The sequence below is a fragment of the Zootoca vivipara genome, chromosome 6 (assembly GCF_965207765.1).
Source record: "Zootoca vivipara chromosome 6, rZooViv2.hap1.1, whole genome shotgun sequence".
Classification (NCBI taxonomy): Eukaryota; Metazoa; Chordata; class Lepidosauria; order Squamata; family Lacertidae; genus Zootoca; species Zootoca vivipara.
In genome coordinates, this window is record NC_142589.1 from 6,465,991 (window position 1) to 6,484,868 (window position 18,878).

Sequence of the window (18,878 nt, forward strand, 5' to 3'; positions counted from 1 at the left end):
TGTATGGCCCAGCCAGTCGAAAACTTCCTGTTTCCTCCTGGCTTGGATATACAGTTGATGCTCGGGTTGCAAACGTGATCCGTGCAGGAGGCACGTTCGCAACCCACAGCGTTTGCAACCCACAGTGCTGCATCTGTGAAATGCGTGGGTTGCGATTTGGCGTTTCTGCGCATGTGCAAAGCGTGATTTAGTGTTTCTGCGCATGCACATGCGCGAGTGCCGAAACCCGGAAATAACCTGTTCCAGTACTTCCAGGTTTGCCGCAGGATGCAACCTGAAAAGATGTAACCTGAAGCGGACGCAACATAAGGTATGACTGTACTTCCTTTGCATGTGACTAGAGGTGGGCGTGATCTTACCTGCCCAGGTAACAAAAGGGCAAGGCACGCAGCACACCTCTCTCGTTTTACTTCCTCTTTTCTACCTTCCTTTTGTTGTGTGAACTGCAGTCACTGGGATCATCCCCCCATATGGAGTAGATCCACATGTACATATTTGTAACTAAGTCTGCCTTCAGGGATCCAACTGTGAACTGATGATGTGAGTAAACTATTATATACTTTACTCAAGGTTGTGGCGTGTTTATTCTTTTAAGAGGGATGTAAAGGAACTTACCAGGAATCTGCTGTGTGTTTAATAGTAAAACTCTGCTAAGTTATAGAACTTGCTAGTGCAAGTTAGGAAGGATATTAATAAACAATATATCCTCTCCTGCCACCCTGAACATTCCCACAGAGGGGACTCATGCTCTAGTGCTTCTGAAGATGGAAGTGAAATGGGGGCACCCAAATTTAAGGGAGGAGCTTCTGCAAACTCAAGGGACTCCTCATAAACGCAGAAATGCCAAAGCCTGTTCATGAAAAGGTTTTTTTTACAAAACTAAAAGCCCAACGGCCTTGGCAAGATCGTCTGAGCCAGGGGTCAGCAAACATTTTCAGCAGGGGGCCAGTCCACTGTTCCTCAGACCTTGTGGGGGGCCAGACTGTATTTTGAAAAAAAATATGAACGAATTCCTATGCCCCACAAATAACCCAGAGATGCATTTTAAATAAAAGGACACATTCTACTCATGTAAAAACACCAGGCAGGCCCCACAAATAAGCCAGAAATGCATTTTAAATAAAAGGACACATTCTACTCATGTAAAAACATGCTGATTCCCAGACTGTCCGCGGGCCGGATTTAGAAGGTGATTGGGCCGCATCCGGCCCCCGGGCCTTAGTTTGGGAACCCTGCAAGTCTGAGCTGACAGGCTGCTGGTGACAGCTGAGCAGAGGCTGAGCAAGGGAGACCTGAAGCCAGGCAGAGGCTCAAAGGGTGCAGTCTTCAGAACTACCCTGCCCTGAAATGCGCAAGCTAGGGTAGGGCTGCCCTCCAGCAGGAGAAAGTGGGGTGAAAGACAAGGGGTGTGTGTCGTTAATCTCTTCTCCGCTCCTGACACCCCCCTTCCCTGTGCATGCATTCCGAGGTGAAACTCCAAAAAGGATTGACCCTCCTCCCTTCCTACGCTCTGTATGCTGCAACATTTCGTAATTGGTCCCTCTCAGTTTGGAAGTGAAACAGCAGAGGGGCCATCCCAAAGGAAGGCAGCAGCAGCATCTGAACAGTTGGGGGGCTCTCTAGATATGCAGTGGTCTATCTATACACCTGAAAATGGAAAGAAAACAGTGACCCACACCAGTGTTCTCATAAGGAAACCACAGCCCCATTTAGTCAAGCCTTACTAGCAGTTTATATTCTCACTTCCAATCTTCCATCAAGGTACGTAATAATCCACAGATAAGTAATAATCCACAGAAGTCCAGATGCTATTTCCGGCCACATCCAAGCCTTAAAGTACTATTATATCACTTTAACATGGCTCCCCCCTCCAAAAAAAAAGCACCCTGGGAAATGTATGTTTTACAAAAGTGTGCCGAGAGATGTTAAAGGTAAAGGGACCCCTGACCATTAGGTCCAGTCATGACCAACTCTGGGTTGCGGCGCTCTTCTCGCTCATCGGCCGAGGGAGCTGGTGTACAGCGTCCGGGTCATGTGGCCAGCATGACTAAGCCGCTTCTGGCGAACCAGAGCAGCGCACGGAAACGTCATTTACCTTCCCGCCGGAGTGGTACCTATTTATCTACTTGCACTTTGATGTGCTTTCGAACTGCTAGGTTGGCAGGAGCAGGGATTCGAACCGCCAACCTTCTGATCGGCAAGCCCTAGGCTCAGTGGTTTAACCCACAGTGCCACCTGCGTCCCTGCCAAGAGATGTTAGGAGACCCCTATTCCCCTCACAGAACTACGATTCGCAGAATTCCCTAGGAGGAAGGATTGAATGTTTCATATCCTGCAACCTTTCTCCTATTCCATAACAATAATTTACTATTTATACCCCACCCATCTGACTGGGTTGCCCCAGCCCCTCTGGGCGGCTTCTAACGTATATAAAAACATAATAAAGCATTAAAGATTTTTTAAAAACCACTTCTCTATACAGGGCTGCCTTCAGCTGGCTCAAGAGCCACCTAAACATTAGGAAGAACTTCCTGACAGTAAGAGCTGTTCGGCAGTGGAATTTGCTACCAAGGAGTGTGGTGGAGTCTCCTTCTTTGGAGGTCTTTAAGCAGAGGCTTGACAGGCATATGTCAAGAATACTTTGATGGTGTTTCCTGCTTGGCAGGGGGTTGGACTGGATGACCCTTGTGGTCTCTTCCAACTCTATGATTCTATGATTCTAAGAGCCAGATAACTCCATACCCTCCAACATTTCTCTGATGAAAATAGGGACATCCTAAGTCTAGCAGGACAAATCAGAAATGGGGATGGCTTCTCTAAATTGGGGACGTCCCTGGAAAATAGGGACACTTGGAGGGCCTGCTGTTTCAACACGAGTCTAAAGTGTGATGTGGCTACAGAAGCCAGCAATAGGACTCCCGTTTCCACAATGGGGCTTCCCCCTTCTTCTCCCCCCACACCTCCCTCAAATCTTCTCTGGAGTCCCAGAAGAGTGGGGGGGCATGGGGGCGGAGATTGTTCCTTCTGGCAAGCGGAAACGTTTTCACAGATTGATCGTATCAGTGCAATGTTTAATTCCACGCATAATTCTTTTTCTAGTACTTCCTCCATGTACTCCAAATATGTCACGTACACTAATCTTGGTGCTCCTTAACAACGACCCTGCAAGGTAGGGTCGTATGCTTAACCTCAAATCCCATGTAGGGTTTAGCTGATAGAGGTGTCTTTGTATTTGTCTTTAGGGGTGTGTGTGTGTGCTTGTGCATGTGTGTGCATGTGCAGGGGGGTGTCGGTCAGAGCAGGTTCTCAAACCATTTGGATGCTGGTGTTGGTGAGGGGGGTGGGGTGGGCTGGAGCCTGACTGCGAGGGAGGGGAACAAGATTTCCAAGGGGCATTTGATTGAGTGCTCTCATTACAAGCGGTGTAAAAACAGCCCCCAATCTCTCCTTTCTTCTCCTGACCAATCTCATTTCACGCTTGAGGGGAGGGAGCGCGCAAGGGAGAAGATTCTGTATTCTCAACGCTGCATTAAGCACATCTCCAAGGTAACCCAGGGACACACCAGCTCAGCACGTCCGCCAAGCCAAAGGGAACGGCGCCGCCAGCTTGCCAGCTTCTCCCGCCTCAACGGGCAAGGCCTTTCTCCTGACAGCAGAATTCGAGGCTTGCAAAGTTCATGTGCAGCTTAGGCTGGCAAACAAAACATGCTTACTAGGGAGCAAGCACCCCTGAGTTGCGCTTACTTCTGAGTAAACATGCACAGGATTTGCCCTTAAGAGGCTGCAAAGTGGCCACAAGAAGTCAGATCCTCTTACAACTATCCGACTTGCCAGTTGGAGGAGGGGCCAAATCATTTCTGAGCTCATTTTTAAAACACGTTAATGGCTGCGATCAGGTTTCGTGGAGGAAAACTTTTGCCCCATTCAACTTACTCCAGCCGTCAAGCATACCCTCCAACATTTCTCCGATGAAAATAGGGACGTCCCATTCCATAATGATAATTTTTACTGTTTATACCCCACACATCTTACTGGGTTGCCCCAGCCACTCTGGGCAGCTTCCAACATTTATAAATATTAAACTTTTTTTAAAAAAAAACCTTCCCTATACAGGATTGCCTTCAGATGGCTATGGGGTTGGATAACTCCATACCCTCCAACATTTCCCCAATGAAAACAGGGACATCCTAAGGAAAAGTGGGACATTCTATGATCAAATCAGAAACCGGGATGGCTTCTCTAAATCAGGGACGTCCCTGGAAAATAGGGACACTTGAAGGGTCTGCATCAAGTTGGCCTTGCGCTCTAGGCCACTTTTACAGCCCCTCTGCTTCTTGTTTTTAGACAGCGTTCAAAAACGTTTTCATTCTGGAAAGTGTTTTATGAGTGATTGCTGTTTTTAAGTCTTCTGGTTTTTAATGCTGCTGGGCACTCTCAAGACTTTTATTTGAGTGAGTCTAATATTGTGTTTTGCAACATGGCTTCTTATAATGAAAGCAGAGTAGGAAAATGAGCTTGGAATAACCCAAAGAAACAAGGAAGGGAGGAAGGCGAGGCTGGTCCCACTGGGCAGAGGCAGCCTAATGGCAACTGAGGGGAGGAGCACCCAACAGAAGCTGGCCCTTTAAGGGGGCAGATGGGGCTGGCTGGCCTCAGGCTTGTGGGTTGAGGGGGCGGGGGGGGGGGCTGCTCTGGAAGGAGAGATGCTGTGCTGCATAACTCCAGGTGTTTGGGGACTGTATGATGTGTCTCAGTGGGGATGGAAAGACCCCTGGAGGAGGCATTTTCTCTATTCTCTAAAAATGCCAGATCCATTTTTAAGTGACAGGGTTGTGTTGAATGGGTGAAGGGGGGGGCAGGACAAGGCTACGAGACCCACCACATGTTTCTATGGCTTTCCCTGCAATCTGGGGAGGTGGCAAAGCCTGAGACTGCGGGCAAAGTGTGTGGGAGGGGCATAACCAGCCATGGGCATCCTCACTGCCCTTGCCCCACATGGCTGTTGCAGCTAGGATCACCTGCCTGTATCTTGTTTTCTCTCTGTGTTGTGGAGAGTGCATAATTGGGGGGGGGGGGTACCAGAAAAAGCTGCTCTGTACGGACTGCCCTCCCCTTGGAAGGGGGCAGTGCATAGCTGCCAAGTTATCCCTTTTTTACAGGGATTTTCCCTTATGCTGAATAGGCTTCCTCGCGAGAAAAGTGAAAACTTGGCAGCTATGGGGCAGTGTCAAGAGAAGTGTAACTTTTTTGCCCAGGAATTTTCACCACCTCTGTTGGGGACAGGCTAGCCGGCTCTGTGCTTTTAGCCGAGGTAGGCAAATTAAGTACGAACCCCATAATTTGGAATCTATACCAAAGTTTTGCAGGGTTTTGTGTGGTCTTTTTTGCCAGCGTTTTTTTTTACTCAGTTTGTGGGGCACTGCAAAACTCAGGGTTTTTGCTGCAAAAAAATGCTGCAAAAAAACCCCTGCAAAACTTTGGCACAGGTTTGCAGAGGACCCCAACTTTGGGGGTTTGTAGTTAATGGGACCAGCTGCAGTTACTCTTTAAACAGAGTGCTGTTTTGTTTTTTTTCTTTAAAGAATGTTTCTATTCTGTTTGAAGTCTTGTCTTTTGTTTTATTTTTTTCTTATTAAATTTATAACCTGCCCTTCCTCCTAAAGGAGTCCCGGGTAGCAAGCAACATGTGATAAAACAGGGGAAACACATTTAAAACAATTTCAATACCACTCAGTTTTCAAGAACTGTTGGAAGAAGATTTTCAGCCTGCCTGTCTAATATTCAAAGGGGAGGGAATCCCCTTGGGCAGAGAGGCCACCAAAATAAAGGCCTGATTCCCACATTGTACAGAGTGCAGTGATTGGTTTGGCATATAAGGGACCAGATGATCTTTCATGTATTATGCTCCCAAGCTGCATATTATCAATTTATCAATCAATTTATGAAACACATTCTGAACCACCATCTCAAGGCAATTTACACCTAAAATGATTTTAAAGGTTAGAAACACAAAAGCAGAACCGAAACCGCAACAAGTGATATAGACCCATTTATTCAGCTGTGGGACCCTGTATGGCTTTATACACCAAAAATGGCACCCTGAGCCTAGGTTGGTGACTGTGAATAAACTTGAACAACCAGCCTAAGAGATTCAAGCATATGCTCTGCCACCTCGCCCCACCCTACCATAATTTTAGCCATAGGGGATCCCCGGGCTGGCTGTTCCTAAGCACCAGGACACCTGAGTCCCATCCCTTCCACCTAATCCTCCTCCCCTGAAGCTTTTCCCAGGGAGCTCCTTACCTGCCACCATGCCAGCAATTGCAGATGAGCTATAGCTTCCCTGCCCACCTGTTGGAATGTGGGGAGGATAGCCTGGAAGGGTGGAGCCAACCACTTCGCGCCCTAAGAGAGAGGGGCGGGGAGAGACAGGGACAGAGGAAACCAGAATCAACAGACATGCCAGGAAACACCCTTAGCAGCTGAGGTGCTCAGGGATCTACAAACTGCATTGAACCTCGGTATGTCTTTGCCTGCCTCCCGAAGCACCAGCCAATACCCACTGCCTAGCTCCCAGATGTTTTTGACAGTGTTCTTGAAGCTACGAACATGAGTTTGACCAAGCTGGGGGAGGCAGTGGAAGAGAGGAGTGCCTGGCGTGCTCTGGTCCATGGGGTCACGAAGAGTCGGACACGACTAAATGACTAAACAACGACAACACCTACCTGATGTGCCACCCACATTTCACCTCTCCAAATGACCCACTGCTGTCCTCCTGACATTGAGGCTAAGGGCTTTGACAAAGACCTCTCCACAACCCACAGGCCCTTGTGTGACCGACTTAGAGCAAATATACACAGGGCACACCCCTGCCCCGCCTTTGGAGCTGGTGTGGGGCCTGGAGCACCCACAGGCATGCTCGTGTTGGGTGCCTAGACGTCCCTGAATGGGCAGCCCTTACCTGTCACAGCAGAGTATGTCTGGTGGGCCGCCAGGTTACGACTCAGCGATGGGTTGGAAGGCGTGAGCATAGATTTCCCGTCGTCCATGGATGGGTTGAGCAGGGGCACGGCATAGATACCTGCCTGGGAAAGGGGTGGGGGCAGCAGGAAATCAGGGCCTCATAGGGATCTTAGCACAGTCCTTCACGGCCCCCTGGTTCCCCCCTCCCCACGGGACTCCCTACTTGTTCCTTAGGTCCCTTCGGTGTCAATGAGCCCTGAATACCCTCACAATATGATGGGATTCCTGCGTAGCTGAGATTCCTGCATTGCAGGGGGTTGGGACTCTTCCAACTCTATGATTCTGTGAATATATCTATCATACCTCTAACTCAGCCTTGTAGCTTCTCCCCCACCTCCATCCATGCCCCTCTCCCCAGGCTAGGGAGTCACTTTATTATGAGTTGGACCACTGGTGCGTCAACATTAGAGGTGCCAGGGATGGATCCTGGAACCTCTTGTATCTAAAATGTATGTCTACCACTGAGTTCCAGCCCCACCGCACCACCTCCCCCCACCTCAAGGCTGCCGTGGCGGCCTTTGGCTCCAGCACACACCTGTTCTCCCTTGGCATGGCTGGGGGAAGCGTAAGCCTCTGGGAAGTGCTGTCTCTCGAAAGGACACTCCAGCAGGTGCTGCCCATACGCCTCGCTGCGCAGGTGCTTGTGGGGGGTGCTGCTGCCTTGAGAGTCTGTGCTCAGCTGGCAGCTCTCCTGGTCACCTGCTGAAGGAAGCCGCAATCAGCCTGACTTGGACAAGCCTCTGTCCGGCCTACCTGCTGGGATTTAACCTGTGGGAAAGAATGCCTCTCTCCCCCCCCCCCAAGCCCAGGGCACTTTCGCGCAGTCACTGGATACGGTTTTGTTCCACGTTCTCTTCCTGCTCAGCCCTCCTGGATGCAAAGGGTCTCTCAGGGATGGCAAGGATCATTTCGGTAAATGGGCCTCTTGCAACTGCTCCGTGTTATATACACAAATATAGATCCACAGATCTATATAGACCTGAGATGCCCCAGGGGCTGTGCCCCTCCTCGTTCCACTCCCCAACCCCTTCCCCCAACTCCCAACACCCCTGAGACCTTGCCAACCCCTCTGCACACACCCTTGCAGTTCCCTCATTGCCTGGTGGATAGAATTTTCAGACAGTTGCACCCACCATTTCTGTCACATCTCATCACTCGGTGGACCAACCAGGACAGGACAATCTGGGGAGGGGGATTCTTTCCCTCCTCTAAGGGGCTTTGAGGCTCCCTTCCTCTTCCTCTTCCCCACCCCTACCCCACCCATATGATGTTCGTTTAATAAAATCATCACTTTAAAAAATAACTTTTTTCCAGTGATGCTAGCAAAGAAATCTGACTTTGCAGCCACTCCTTGATGAGGTTTCGTGAGTCAGCATCTACTTTCACCTGTGGGAAGTTTAAGGCGCAGCATTTGAGCCATGCAAAGGGCAGGGGAGGGATTTGTTGCTACTGTATTTTATTAATATTTCGCTCCTACAATTGCCCTAGCCAAATGAAATCTAAGGCTTCTAAGCCACCTGAGAGACTGAAGAAAGCCTTGCTTGGCTTACAGGAGCATCCCCCCCCCCCCGGTAATGTGCAGCAGAGTTATCGTGGGCAAATGGGGTATCCAAAGTTAAGCAGGCACAATGTGAAACTGCAGAGCACCATTGCTGCTTACGGAGCAAACTAACCAATCAGAAGGTAGCGGTGTTGGTCTGAGTCGAAGCAAAATTAAAAAATTCCTTCAGTAGCACCTTAAAGACCAACTAAGTTTTTATTTTGGTATGAGCTTTCGTGTGCATGCATTTTATTTAACCAATCAGAAGTTAGTCTGGAGCCTTAGCTTGCGGTTTCCGTTCTTTTTGGCCCCAAACGAGCGGCTGTGTAAGAGTCCCCCTCTTCAACCACAGCACTTCTGAACCTACACTCGCAACCCGGAGAAACTAATGTTATGTTAGCAGCAGAGGTGCCCAGCAGACCCTCCCATCCCAGGGCCACTTACTGTCCTGGATTTTCCTCTTGTGGTCGCTGCTAGGGGAACCGATCCCTAGAAGGCCGTTGATGGAGTAGGTGGAGGAACCCAGAGAGTCTGACTGGGGCGACTCGGGAGGAGTCACAGCTGAGCTGGGAACTGGAGGAAACACAGCAGGAGGGGTCAGCGGAGGAGGGGGAGGGGAAATGTCAGCAGACCCTCCCAGGAAAACGCCCCACCCCAACCCCTCTTCCAGGTCATACTGGATTGCGGAGGTGAAGAGCAGTTAGGAGGACTGGCCAAGTGGGGAACTCACCCCCATGGCAAGGGGCAAGGGGGACCTAGGCGCTCAGCTTGGGAACGCTCCCCTCCAGCTAGGACCGAAGGAGGAGGACGCAGCTTCACTTTGCTGCCATGGAACAACGGCAGAGATTCCAAGCTAGCTATCAGATGTTTCTACCACTCTTCAGGAGGAAGGGTGGGACATCACTTTAACAAACAAACAACATCAGTAGGGCTGTTTACAAAAATCACAATTACATGTCTCCCCCTCCCCACCGCACCCCCCAAAAAATAATTAAGAAACTTCAATACTTAGGACTCATCCACAGTGGAGTTTAATGTGTATTTGAAGCTCCTTGTATCTCTGTTTTCATTTTTGCAGCATCCTCATGACCTCCTCTTTATCCAGGTGGCAAACTGCACTCCCACCCACCCACCCCGCCCTACATGAAGGTTTTCCTGATCCATGCATAACCCTATAAGGGAAGAAAATCTCAAAGAAAACCACACGGCACCTGATTGTGGACAAACATTTGTTTTGCTGGGTGCCATCATTCACCACATCCCCTACTGTTGTTGTTGTTGTTGTTGTTGTTGTTGTTGTTGTTGTTGTTGTTGTTGTTGTTGTTGTTGTTGTTGTTGTTATATTAATGTAGTTTTAATAATACAGCAGAAACGTCTCCAAACTAAAATGGGGGGGGGGAGCCCAAAGGAAAGGATGTTTCCAGCCCTTTTCCACCAGTTAGTGAAGTTGCCTTCAAAATACTTTCATTCTGAAAACAGTTCTTTTGTGTGGAACTGCTCTTGTGCAAAAGAGTTCTATTAAAAATAAGATTTGCTCTTGCAGTTATGGGAGACTGGGCAGGAAAAGGGGAGGAAAGGAAGCTCAAGGGCTTCGCAATCCTTGCCTGGCTTGAAGCGACACACTTGTGCTGCTGGTTGTCACCTGTTCTCTCGTGCACTTCTGGTTTATATGAAACCTTGCATTTCACGGTTTTTAAAAAGGTATATGTCGACAGGTAACCAAATACCTGCAGGCAGTGGCAGATTTACATATGGGCTAAACAGGCTGCAGCCCAGGGCCTCATAATCTACAGAGGCCTCGACCTCTTGGCAAAAATCTTTTGCAAAAAAACAGGCAGATTTTACTATCTAGGCCCAGTTGCTTAGGAACAGTAAAGAAAAGAATGAGGCTCTATTTCTCATGATCAGATGCTATTAAGTTTGGGCCTCCCAAGGTCTCCTAGTCCACGTCCTCCAGTTGGTTTGATGCCTGCCTGCCCACATGTGCCTTGTCCCTTGCAGGAACAAGGGCTCTCTTGGTCTCCCTGCTGTTCGGCATTTCCTGCAGCCCAACATTCTCTGATCTTCAAAGCATGCACTCCTTCGCTACCGCAATGCTGGACTCCATGTGAGGGTTGGAAAGTGTCAGAACATCGGAAGCGTACTTTTCCTGGGTCTGACCACTGGGCCATCGGGCTCAGTATTTGTCGGCACTTGGCTAGCAGTGGCTCTCCAAGATTCCAGGCTGGGGTTTCTCCCAGCCCTGCCAGGAGATGTTGGGGACTGAACCCAGGACCTTCTGCATGCAAAGCAGGGACCTCATGGGAGTTATAGTCAAAAACACCTGGAGAGCCCAGGCTGGGGGAGGCTGCTGTATGCTCATGCTCATGCGCGCTCTCTCTCTGTCTGTCTCTCTCTCTCTCATACCAACTGTGGGATGTAACATAAGCAGTCAAGTACAACACTTCCTGTTTGCCCAGAATGGACACACAGGGGGATGTTATTCCAGCCAGGAGGATTTCCTGCCATGTCTCATGTGACCAGGTAAATGGGCGTGACCCTGTGAGACCCCATAAAAGGGCTGGCCATGCAGCCATCTTCCCTTCTTCTTCATTTTATTCCACCTTGATGTATTTTGCTGTGTGCTGGCTCTCTACCGGTATTCTATGACACCAAGCTAAAGCCTGCCCTCAGGGAACCTACTGCGAACTGAATGTAAACTTCTTATCATTACTTTTAAGAAAAGACTGTTGTGTCTTTACTCCTTTTAAAAGGGAATAAAGTAGAATTACCAGGAAGTGAGAGCTGGACCATAAAGAAGGCTGATTGCCGAAGAATTGATGCTTTTGAATTATGGTGCTGGAGGAGACTCTTGAGAGTCCCATGGACTGCTAGAAGATCAAACCTATCCATTCTTAAGGAAATCAGCCCTGAGTGCTCACTGGAAGGACAGATCGTGAAGCTGAGGCTCCAGTACTTTGGCCACCTCATGAGAAGAGAAGAATCCTTGGAAAAGACCCTGATGTTGGGAAAGATGGAGGGCACAAGGAGAAGGGGACGACAGAGGACGAGATGGTTGGACAGTGTTCTCGAAGCTACGAACATGAGTTTGACCAAACTGCGGGAGGCAGTGGAAGACAGGGATGCCTGGCGTGCTATGGTCCATGGGGCCACGAAGAGTCGGACACAACTAAACAACAACAACAACAACCAGGAACAAGCCCAATCTGGACAAGCCAGATTGGATTGCTTAAGTCAAGAGATTCAAACCATTCTACCAACTAGCTTTTTGCTACTGAATCACTAGCATGAGTGAGGAAGGATAATATTTAATCAATATATCCTCTCCTACTATCCACAACATTCCCACACCAACTAGCCAGGGGATTCAGTTGAACCCAGAGAGTGGAGCCAGTGGGTGCAGACCAGGTAGGAGCCATCCAAGGAGCACTTACTGAGGTTATGGCCAGGGCTCAAGGTTTTAGGCACCATGCAGTTCTCCATCGGGAGGTTGAACGGCTGCTGAACTTTTGTGCGAATGATCCTGGAGAGAAAAGAAGACAAGCTGGGAGGGGGGTGTCTGTGGAAGAACGCAAGGTCCTGTGTCTGCTCGCAGCATTGCTGAGATCAGAAGCTGGTCCTGGCCAGTGTTAGAAGCTCAGATATATAAGCTAGGTGCCAAATGGCCCCATAAACCCAGGTTACCATCGCCACAATGGAATGTAGTCAGTTCTCTCACCTGTTGATGGAGCTGACACTGGGAACAGTGTCATTGTCACAGACGCCCTCTGCCAACAGCCGGTCCCGGATTTCCCAAGCAAACATGGTGGGGTTCTGCCGCTTGTAATCCCCAATCTTCTCCACCACCTTGGGGGTGGCCACCTTGGGCTTGGAGCCCCCGATCACCCCTGGCCGTATACTGCCCGTCTCGTAGTACCTACTCCAATAGACAAAGTAATAGGATTACCACACTCACAACAAGAAATGTTCTTGGCATTGCCTAGGGTTTTATCACCCCTCCAGCTGAAATCTAGCTGCAAACATGGAGATGGGCTCCTGCTGAGAGTAGAAATTTCAAAGTGGGTTCCTTGCGGAATAAAAAATAACAGCCTGCATTGACCCAGACAGCAGCTTTCTCACATCTAATTATTTATTTTTAGGATTAGGATTATTATATTTATTTACATCCCACCTTTTTTCAAAACAGTTTACAGTTAAAACAGAAACAGCTAAAACATGGGGTTTTTTAAAAAATAAAATAAAACACCAATAGGACACAAACATAGTACCTTAAAACATACAGATTGTTGCTATTGAAAACATCACAGCCCCAGCACTTTCACTAAAAACAGTCAGTTGCCAAAACCCTGTTGGAACAAGGAGGTCTTCATTTGCTGGCAGAAGGACAGCAAGAAGGGAGCCAGACTGGCTTCTCCAGGGAGGGAGATCCAGAGTCTGGGAGCAGCCACCAAGAAGGCCCTCTAAGAAGGTGATGGGACCAAGAAGCCTCCCCAAACAACTCAAGGCCCAGGCAGGTTTATATGAGGGAACAGGGCTTTTCAGACAGCTTGGGCCTAAGCCACGTAGGGCTTCATAGGTCCATAACCAGCATTTTGAATTGTGCCCAGAAACAGGTTAGTAGTCAGTGGAGTTGTTCTAGCAAGGGAGTCATCTGCTCCCTATAACCTGCCCCCATCTGGCTGCAGCTCTTTGAGCCAGTTGAAGTTTCTGAGCACTTTTCAGAGGCAGCCTCACATAACTGCCAGCTCCATCCCACTTCACTAGCTCAGACATCCATGTAGGAAGGTAGATACTTTCAAGCACTTGCGTTAAGCAATTGCACTGTAGGCAACCAGGAAAACCCACAGTATACAGCAGAGTTTTCTTTCTTATACTTCAAGCACAGGGTGTTTCTTCAGGCAAAAGGGGACCCTTCCATTTGAAGAAAACACAATAAGAGGATTACATAGCGTTCTATATTTACACAGCCCCAATCCTACAGCACTTAGTCACTTAACATTCCCAGCTTTCAAAACCATTGTTTAAGCTGAAACGACAGAAGCTCATTTGGAGGTGGCCGAAGATCGTGGTTAGTAAACCGGGTTTAAGCCACAGTTCCATGTTTTGGACATCAATGTCTGCTGCATCGACAACACCACTCTAAGGGCTGAACAATCATGGCCAGGCTCCATAATGTGGTTGATAAGGGTATCCAGAGATTTGGAGTATGTGACAGTGTGAAATGAGCTTTCTGAAAGATCTCTTTCCTTGAGAGGGGAAATGGGCAAGCCTGGAATGCTCGTGAAACAGCAACACAATAAAATTGCAGGAGAAAACAAGCAAAAACCTTTGCCACAATATGATTTAAATTTGTTTGGGCCACCAGGGGCAGGATGTCTTGTTCCATGGAGCCCACAGCCCTCCAACTGGCCACCCCTGACCTCTGGAATGCCCCCAGGAAAAGGCCTTTGAAAATGGCCACAGGAAAGATTCACTCTCATCCTCCTTGGCTAGAGCTCCTTCTTGATGCCACGTTGGATTCTCGGAGCAAGAGGCCAATCCGTCTTCCGGCACGGTCATTACTCACCCCAGCTCTGCAGAGCCCTGAGTGGCCACCTTCATGCTTACCTGCCAAGGATTTTGCTGACACAACCGTGACTGACTCGCAGCTGTCGGGAGATGTCGCAGGGCCTCACTCCCTGGTGTGCCAGGTCTACAATGCGCTGCCTCACTACTTCAGGCAGGGGCCGGCCATTCACAAAGGCCCCGCCCAGCTGGTTCAGTCCTCCGTGTCCTGCTAAGACACAAACCCAGTCCCGAGAGGGATGGGGAGAGCTGGTCTCAGTTTGGAGCTCCATGCTGTTGCCACTGCTGTTATTTTTGTTAATGGAAGGTCCTAGGTGGGGGAGCGTGGGGCTCTGCTAATTGGAGTGGGAAGGGTTTTTCTATTCCTCTCCTTGGGGTGCTTTACTCCACCACCACCCCAATAGTTGTGGGTGGTGGAGAGGGCGCTGAGTAATTTTCCAGCCTTTGGGGGGGGGGAGAAGAGGAAAGTTAGATGCCACCTAGAGTTGTCATTGTTTGAGGATGAGCTACAGGTAGAGGACAAAGGCACCCGCCTTTTGTGGGGCAGCCGTTTGTGTGTGGGATTGCGTGATTGCTAGACAGTTGCAAACGGGCAATGGCGCCACAGTTTCAGAACCTGTATTGAGGGGACTCTTATACCACTCAGATAAGCGGGGTGTAAGTACAACGAACAACAACAACAATTACTATTATACCCCCAAACCTGACGGGAAAAACACAATGGGTTAATCCAGTGCATTTTTCCTATAAAGGATAAATGGACATAAATCTGACATCAGGAACCACAAGAGCGCCTCAGCCCTTGCTTTTACCCCCCACAGGACCAATTGCAGTCATCAGCCGTCGTTAACAGCCATCAACAGGTTTACCACTCCTATCAGCCCATCACCCATTCCCACCCACCCCCACCACCCTCTGTACAGTATATACATAAGGGTCTGGTTACTTCTGTTTCAAGTGTATCTGAAGAAGTGTGCATGCACACGGAAGCTCATACCAAAATAAAAACTTAGTTGGTCTTTAAGGTGCTACTGAAGCATTTTTTTTTTATTTTGCTTCGACTCAGACCAACACAGCTACCTATCTGTAACTACATTTTTCCTATAAAAAGACAGGTGCCAGTACTCAGCATTAAGTTGTTACAGTAAGTGTTACACTTTTTAAGAACAACAAAAAAGAGGTGCCGGTACTGCGTATCCTTCAGTACCCACTGAAGAAAAAGCACTGGGTAATAATAATAATAATATTTATTTACTGGTATTTATTTATTTACTTACTTACTTACACCCATCTGGCTGGTTTCCCCAGACACTCTGAGCGGCACAAAAGATTAAAAATACACGAATGCCTATCTCTTCCTTCCTGTCACTACACACTCTTTTTCCTACCTGCAATGGGGAAAGACATTTCTTTGCTCGCCTCCAGAGAGCAAAGTCCATTCTTCTCCAGAGAAGAATGTCCATTTTGAACTGTACCATGGATATTTGTAACATTTAAGGATTATTGCCTGTATCTATATCTCTAGAATCTGTATCACACGAATCCTGGCAAGAGTTTTAATTACAGGTAGGTAGCCATGTTGGTCTGACGTAGTCGGGGGGGGGGAATATTCCTTCCAGTAGCACCTTAGAGACCAACTAAGTTTGTCATCGGTATGAGCTTTCGTGTGCATGCACACTTCTTTAGATACCTATCTGAAGAAGTGTGCATGCACACGAAAGCTCATACCAATGACAAACTTAGTTGGTCTCTAAGGTGCTACTGGAAGGATTTTTTTTTTAAAAAAAGTAATTTTTTGTTTCAAGAGTTTTATGTGAGTAAACCTTGCATTTCCTAGTTTACTAAACAGTCTAAGAGCTATTTCTTTGTTAAGAGGGAAACATAAAACTGGGAGAAGATCATCTAAGTCTGCCTAAAAGCATCCTTGGCTATCATAATTGTTCTAGAAGGCAGAGGCGGGCCTTGGGGTCCCAAATTTCAGCTGCGCCCTGTGTGGACTCTGCCTCTCGGCTTCCACAGAGGAGGCCAGATCATAGTCGTGGCCTCCCCTGTGGCGCCCCTGCCTGAAGCTCTGTGCCCAGGGTGACAGAACAGAGGCAGCTGCACTCCCCTAACTCTGCTTCTGTAGAAGCTTATGCAACCTTGTCCTAATAGCACCTGGAGATGAGCTGCAGATGGATGGTGAGTTTTAACTCTGCTGAAATAGATATTTGCATTCTCACACAAGTGAGAAAGAAGAAGGTTAATTACTAAATAAAATATCTTTGTTATCCTATTATAATGTGAAAAACTTTAATAAAAATCTTAGTAGTAGTAGTAGTAGTACCCTGTTTCTCCTAATATAAGACATACCCATAAAATAAGCCATAGCAGGATTTCTAAGCAATTGCGCAATATAAACCATACCCCGAAAATAAGACATAGTGATAGGTGCAGTTCTGGAGGGCACCAAGGAAGAGGCAAGGCTGGATGCGTAATAAAAAAATAAGACATCCCCTGAAAATAAACCACTGTGGGGGTTTTTAAGGAAAAATAGATATAAGACGGTGTCTTATTTTTGGAGAAACACGGTAGTAATAAATCCAGCAAATCATCCCAGACCAGCCATGTTAGAAATTCTTTCAACATCTGTTTATTTTACAAAATGCTACCCTGCTGTGCCCTCCGCCGCCCCCCCATGTCACAGCTCTAGTTCAAATGCCTGTCCCTCAAAGTTTCTATTACCTGTTGGGGGGGTAACAGCTGGGAGCTGGATTAGGGCCATAAATAGTTAAGAAACCTCTATTCTTGTGTATGTCTGGTCTGGGGCTCAGAAGTAAGTTTGGTTCCAGTCCCAGACCTTTCATCTCACATGTAGTCTGACTCTCTCTCTCTCTCTCTCTCTCTCTCTCTCTCTCTCTCTCTCTCTCTCTCTCTTTTTAAAAGCAATTTATTAGATTTTCAAATAAACACATTAAACAAAACGAAACATTCCACAACAAACACCACACACACAATTTTTCTCTTTTTAACATCTATTCATCTATCTCATATTCCCAATGCTCTGCCGAGCTTTGACTTCCCTCCCTCCCCTCATCCGGTTTTCTTATCAACTCTTGTCTCACAGTTCCTTTACTCCTTCCACTTAAAGTCATTTCATAGGATTTATTTCAGTCCTGCAAGTGTCTTTAAACTTCTACAGTTCCTCTCCATATAGTCCACGAATTTACTCCAGTCTTTTTGGAACCTTGCCTCTCCCTGGTTTTGGATCCTGCTAGTCAGTCTTGCTAATTCCGCATAGTCCATCATTTTTGTCTGCCACTCTTCGATCGTCGGTAACTCCTGAGTTTTCCATTTTTGGGCTAACAAAGTCCTTGCTGCGTTGTCGCATACATAAATAATACTTGATCTTCTTTTACAATCTCTTGTCCTATATGACCCAATAAAAAAGCCTCCGTTTTTTTGGAAAGGTATATTTAAAAATCTTTTTCGGTTCATTATATATCATTTCCCAAACACATGCAGTCTGACTCTCAGCATCGAAGGATGATTGACAGGCTCAACTTCTGAATGTCACTCTGCTGGGGATGAGCTGCCAGGTGACTTGAGAAAATAGTAAAGATGCTCCCAAAGTGGGGAGTGGGGAGGTGAATGAGCCTGTTTCCAGAGTTGGCTGTGATGCCAGCGGGGCAGGGCAGGACATACCCCCCCTCACCTCCTCCAGGGGACTCCAGCCTGCCTCCCGACCCTCTCTTCTTCTGCCATTGCTGCTGCCAGCCACAGTCCAGGAGGTTGTTCTCCGGACCATTTTTGTTTCCCTTGAATAATAATGAGCAATGGCATCACCAGGCTTGTGTTTCGCAGGTACAGCTAGTCCTAGTCAAGACGTTTAACATTCTTGACCTCTGGCCACTCAGTTCCCTTCCCCACTCCCAGGGAACGCGGCCAAGAGTTAAAACTGACACATCACCAGAGGCACAGCTTAGATTCCAGCCAAATGCAGCCACCTCTGGCAGGAGGATATGACCTGCCTTCCAAGCATCACACAGAGAGCACGGAAGCCTGCGATCCTGCTCTGCCCTACCCCCAGACACAGAATGCACAAGCCTAGGGTTGCCCTATTTCAAAATTGTGTTGTTGTTTTTTTAGAAAACTACCAAAATTGTTGAGCTTTTCTGGGGAAACCTGTCCCCAAAATAATGGTTTTAAGCTTTTTGCAGCTGTTTCCACTGCTTTTTCCATCACATTGACATACATCCGGCTTTTCCCTTACATTTTGCTAATTCAACAAATCCCCCCCCCCGACCTCATGCCATTTTGAAACCTGAAAACCAGGACTTGTCAGGAATTTTCCTGATGTATGGGAAGCAGGAAGCAATAGAGTCCAGCTCTCTCTCTCTCTCGCTTCCTGGTAGCTGAACTTATTTCTGTCCAGTCACACTCCCAACTGCTCTATTCTAAAAGATAACGTGGACAAGCAACAAGATTGAAACTAGATCCACAAAATGCCCTCCTTGCCAGAGTACCTGCTCTTCCTGCAGGCCATTCCCCTCCCCAGTTTCCATGATTTTTTTCCTAGCTAACACTCAGCAATTGGTGGTTGCTGAGCACTGGGCTGCAGAGGCAGGAGAAGACACCTCCTTAATTTTTGAAAAAGTTTTTCGGTACTTCCACAAAACTCAGGTATCCCCTGGACATGCCCAGTATTCTCCTTCTGTTTCTTTATGGCCACATTTTGCCTCCATTTCTGTTGGAACAAACTTGCCACCTG

General features: G+C 47.9%; 1 protein-coding gene across 12 annotated transcripts in view; it reads right to left on the bottom strand.

The window, feature by feature from the left end:
* The window catches only part of PAX8 (paired box 8), a 34,444-nt gene that overhangs the window by 3,559 nt on the left and 12,007 nt on the right, over nt 1–18,878 (bottom strand). For 5 of the 12 annotated variants that reach the window (XM_088670886.1, XM_088670883.1, XM_088670887.1 and 2 more), the window contains 7 exons: nt 14,171–14,336; nt 12,282–12,479; nt 11,998–12,086; nt 9,008–9,136; nt 7,559–7,725; nt 6,962–7,085; nt 6,304–6,405 (listed from right to left, as the gene is read on the bottom strand). In XM_088670886.1, the coding sequence (XP_088527012.1) occupies nt 6,304–6,405; nt 6,962–7,085; nt 7,559–7,725; nt 9,008–9,136; nt 11,998–12,086; nt 12,282–12,479; nt 14,171–14,336 (975 nt within the window). Of the gene's footprint in view, nt 1–6,303; nt 6,406–6,961; nt 7,086–7,558; nt 7,726–9,007; nt 9,137–11,997; nt 12,087–12,281; nt 12,483–14,170; nt 14,337–18,878 lie in introns of all 12 variants that reach the window. The other 7 variants (XM_035119014.3, XM_088670885.1, XM_060276372.2 and 4 more) reach the window with 3 other exon arrangements.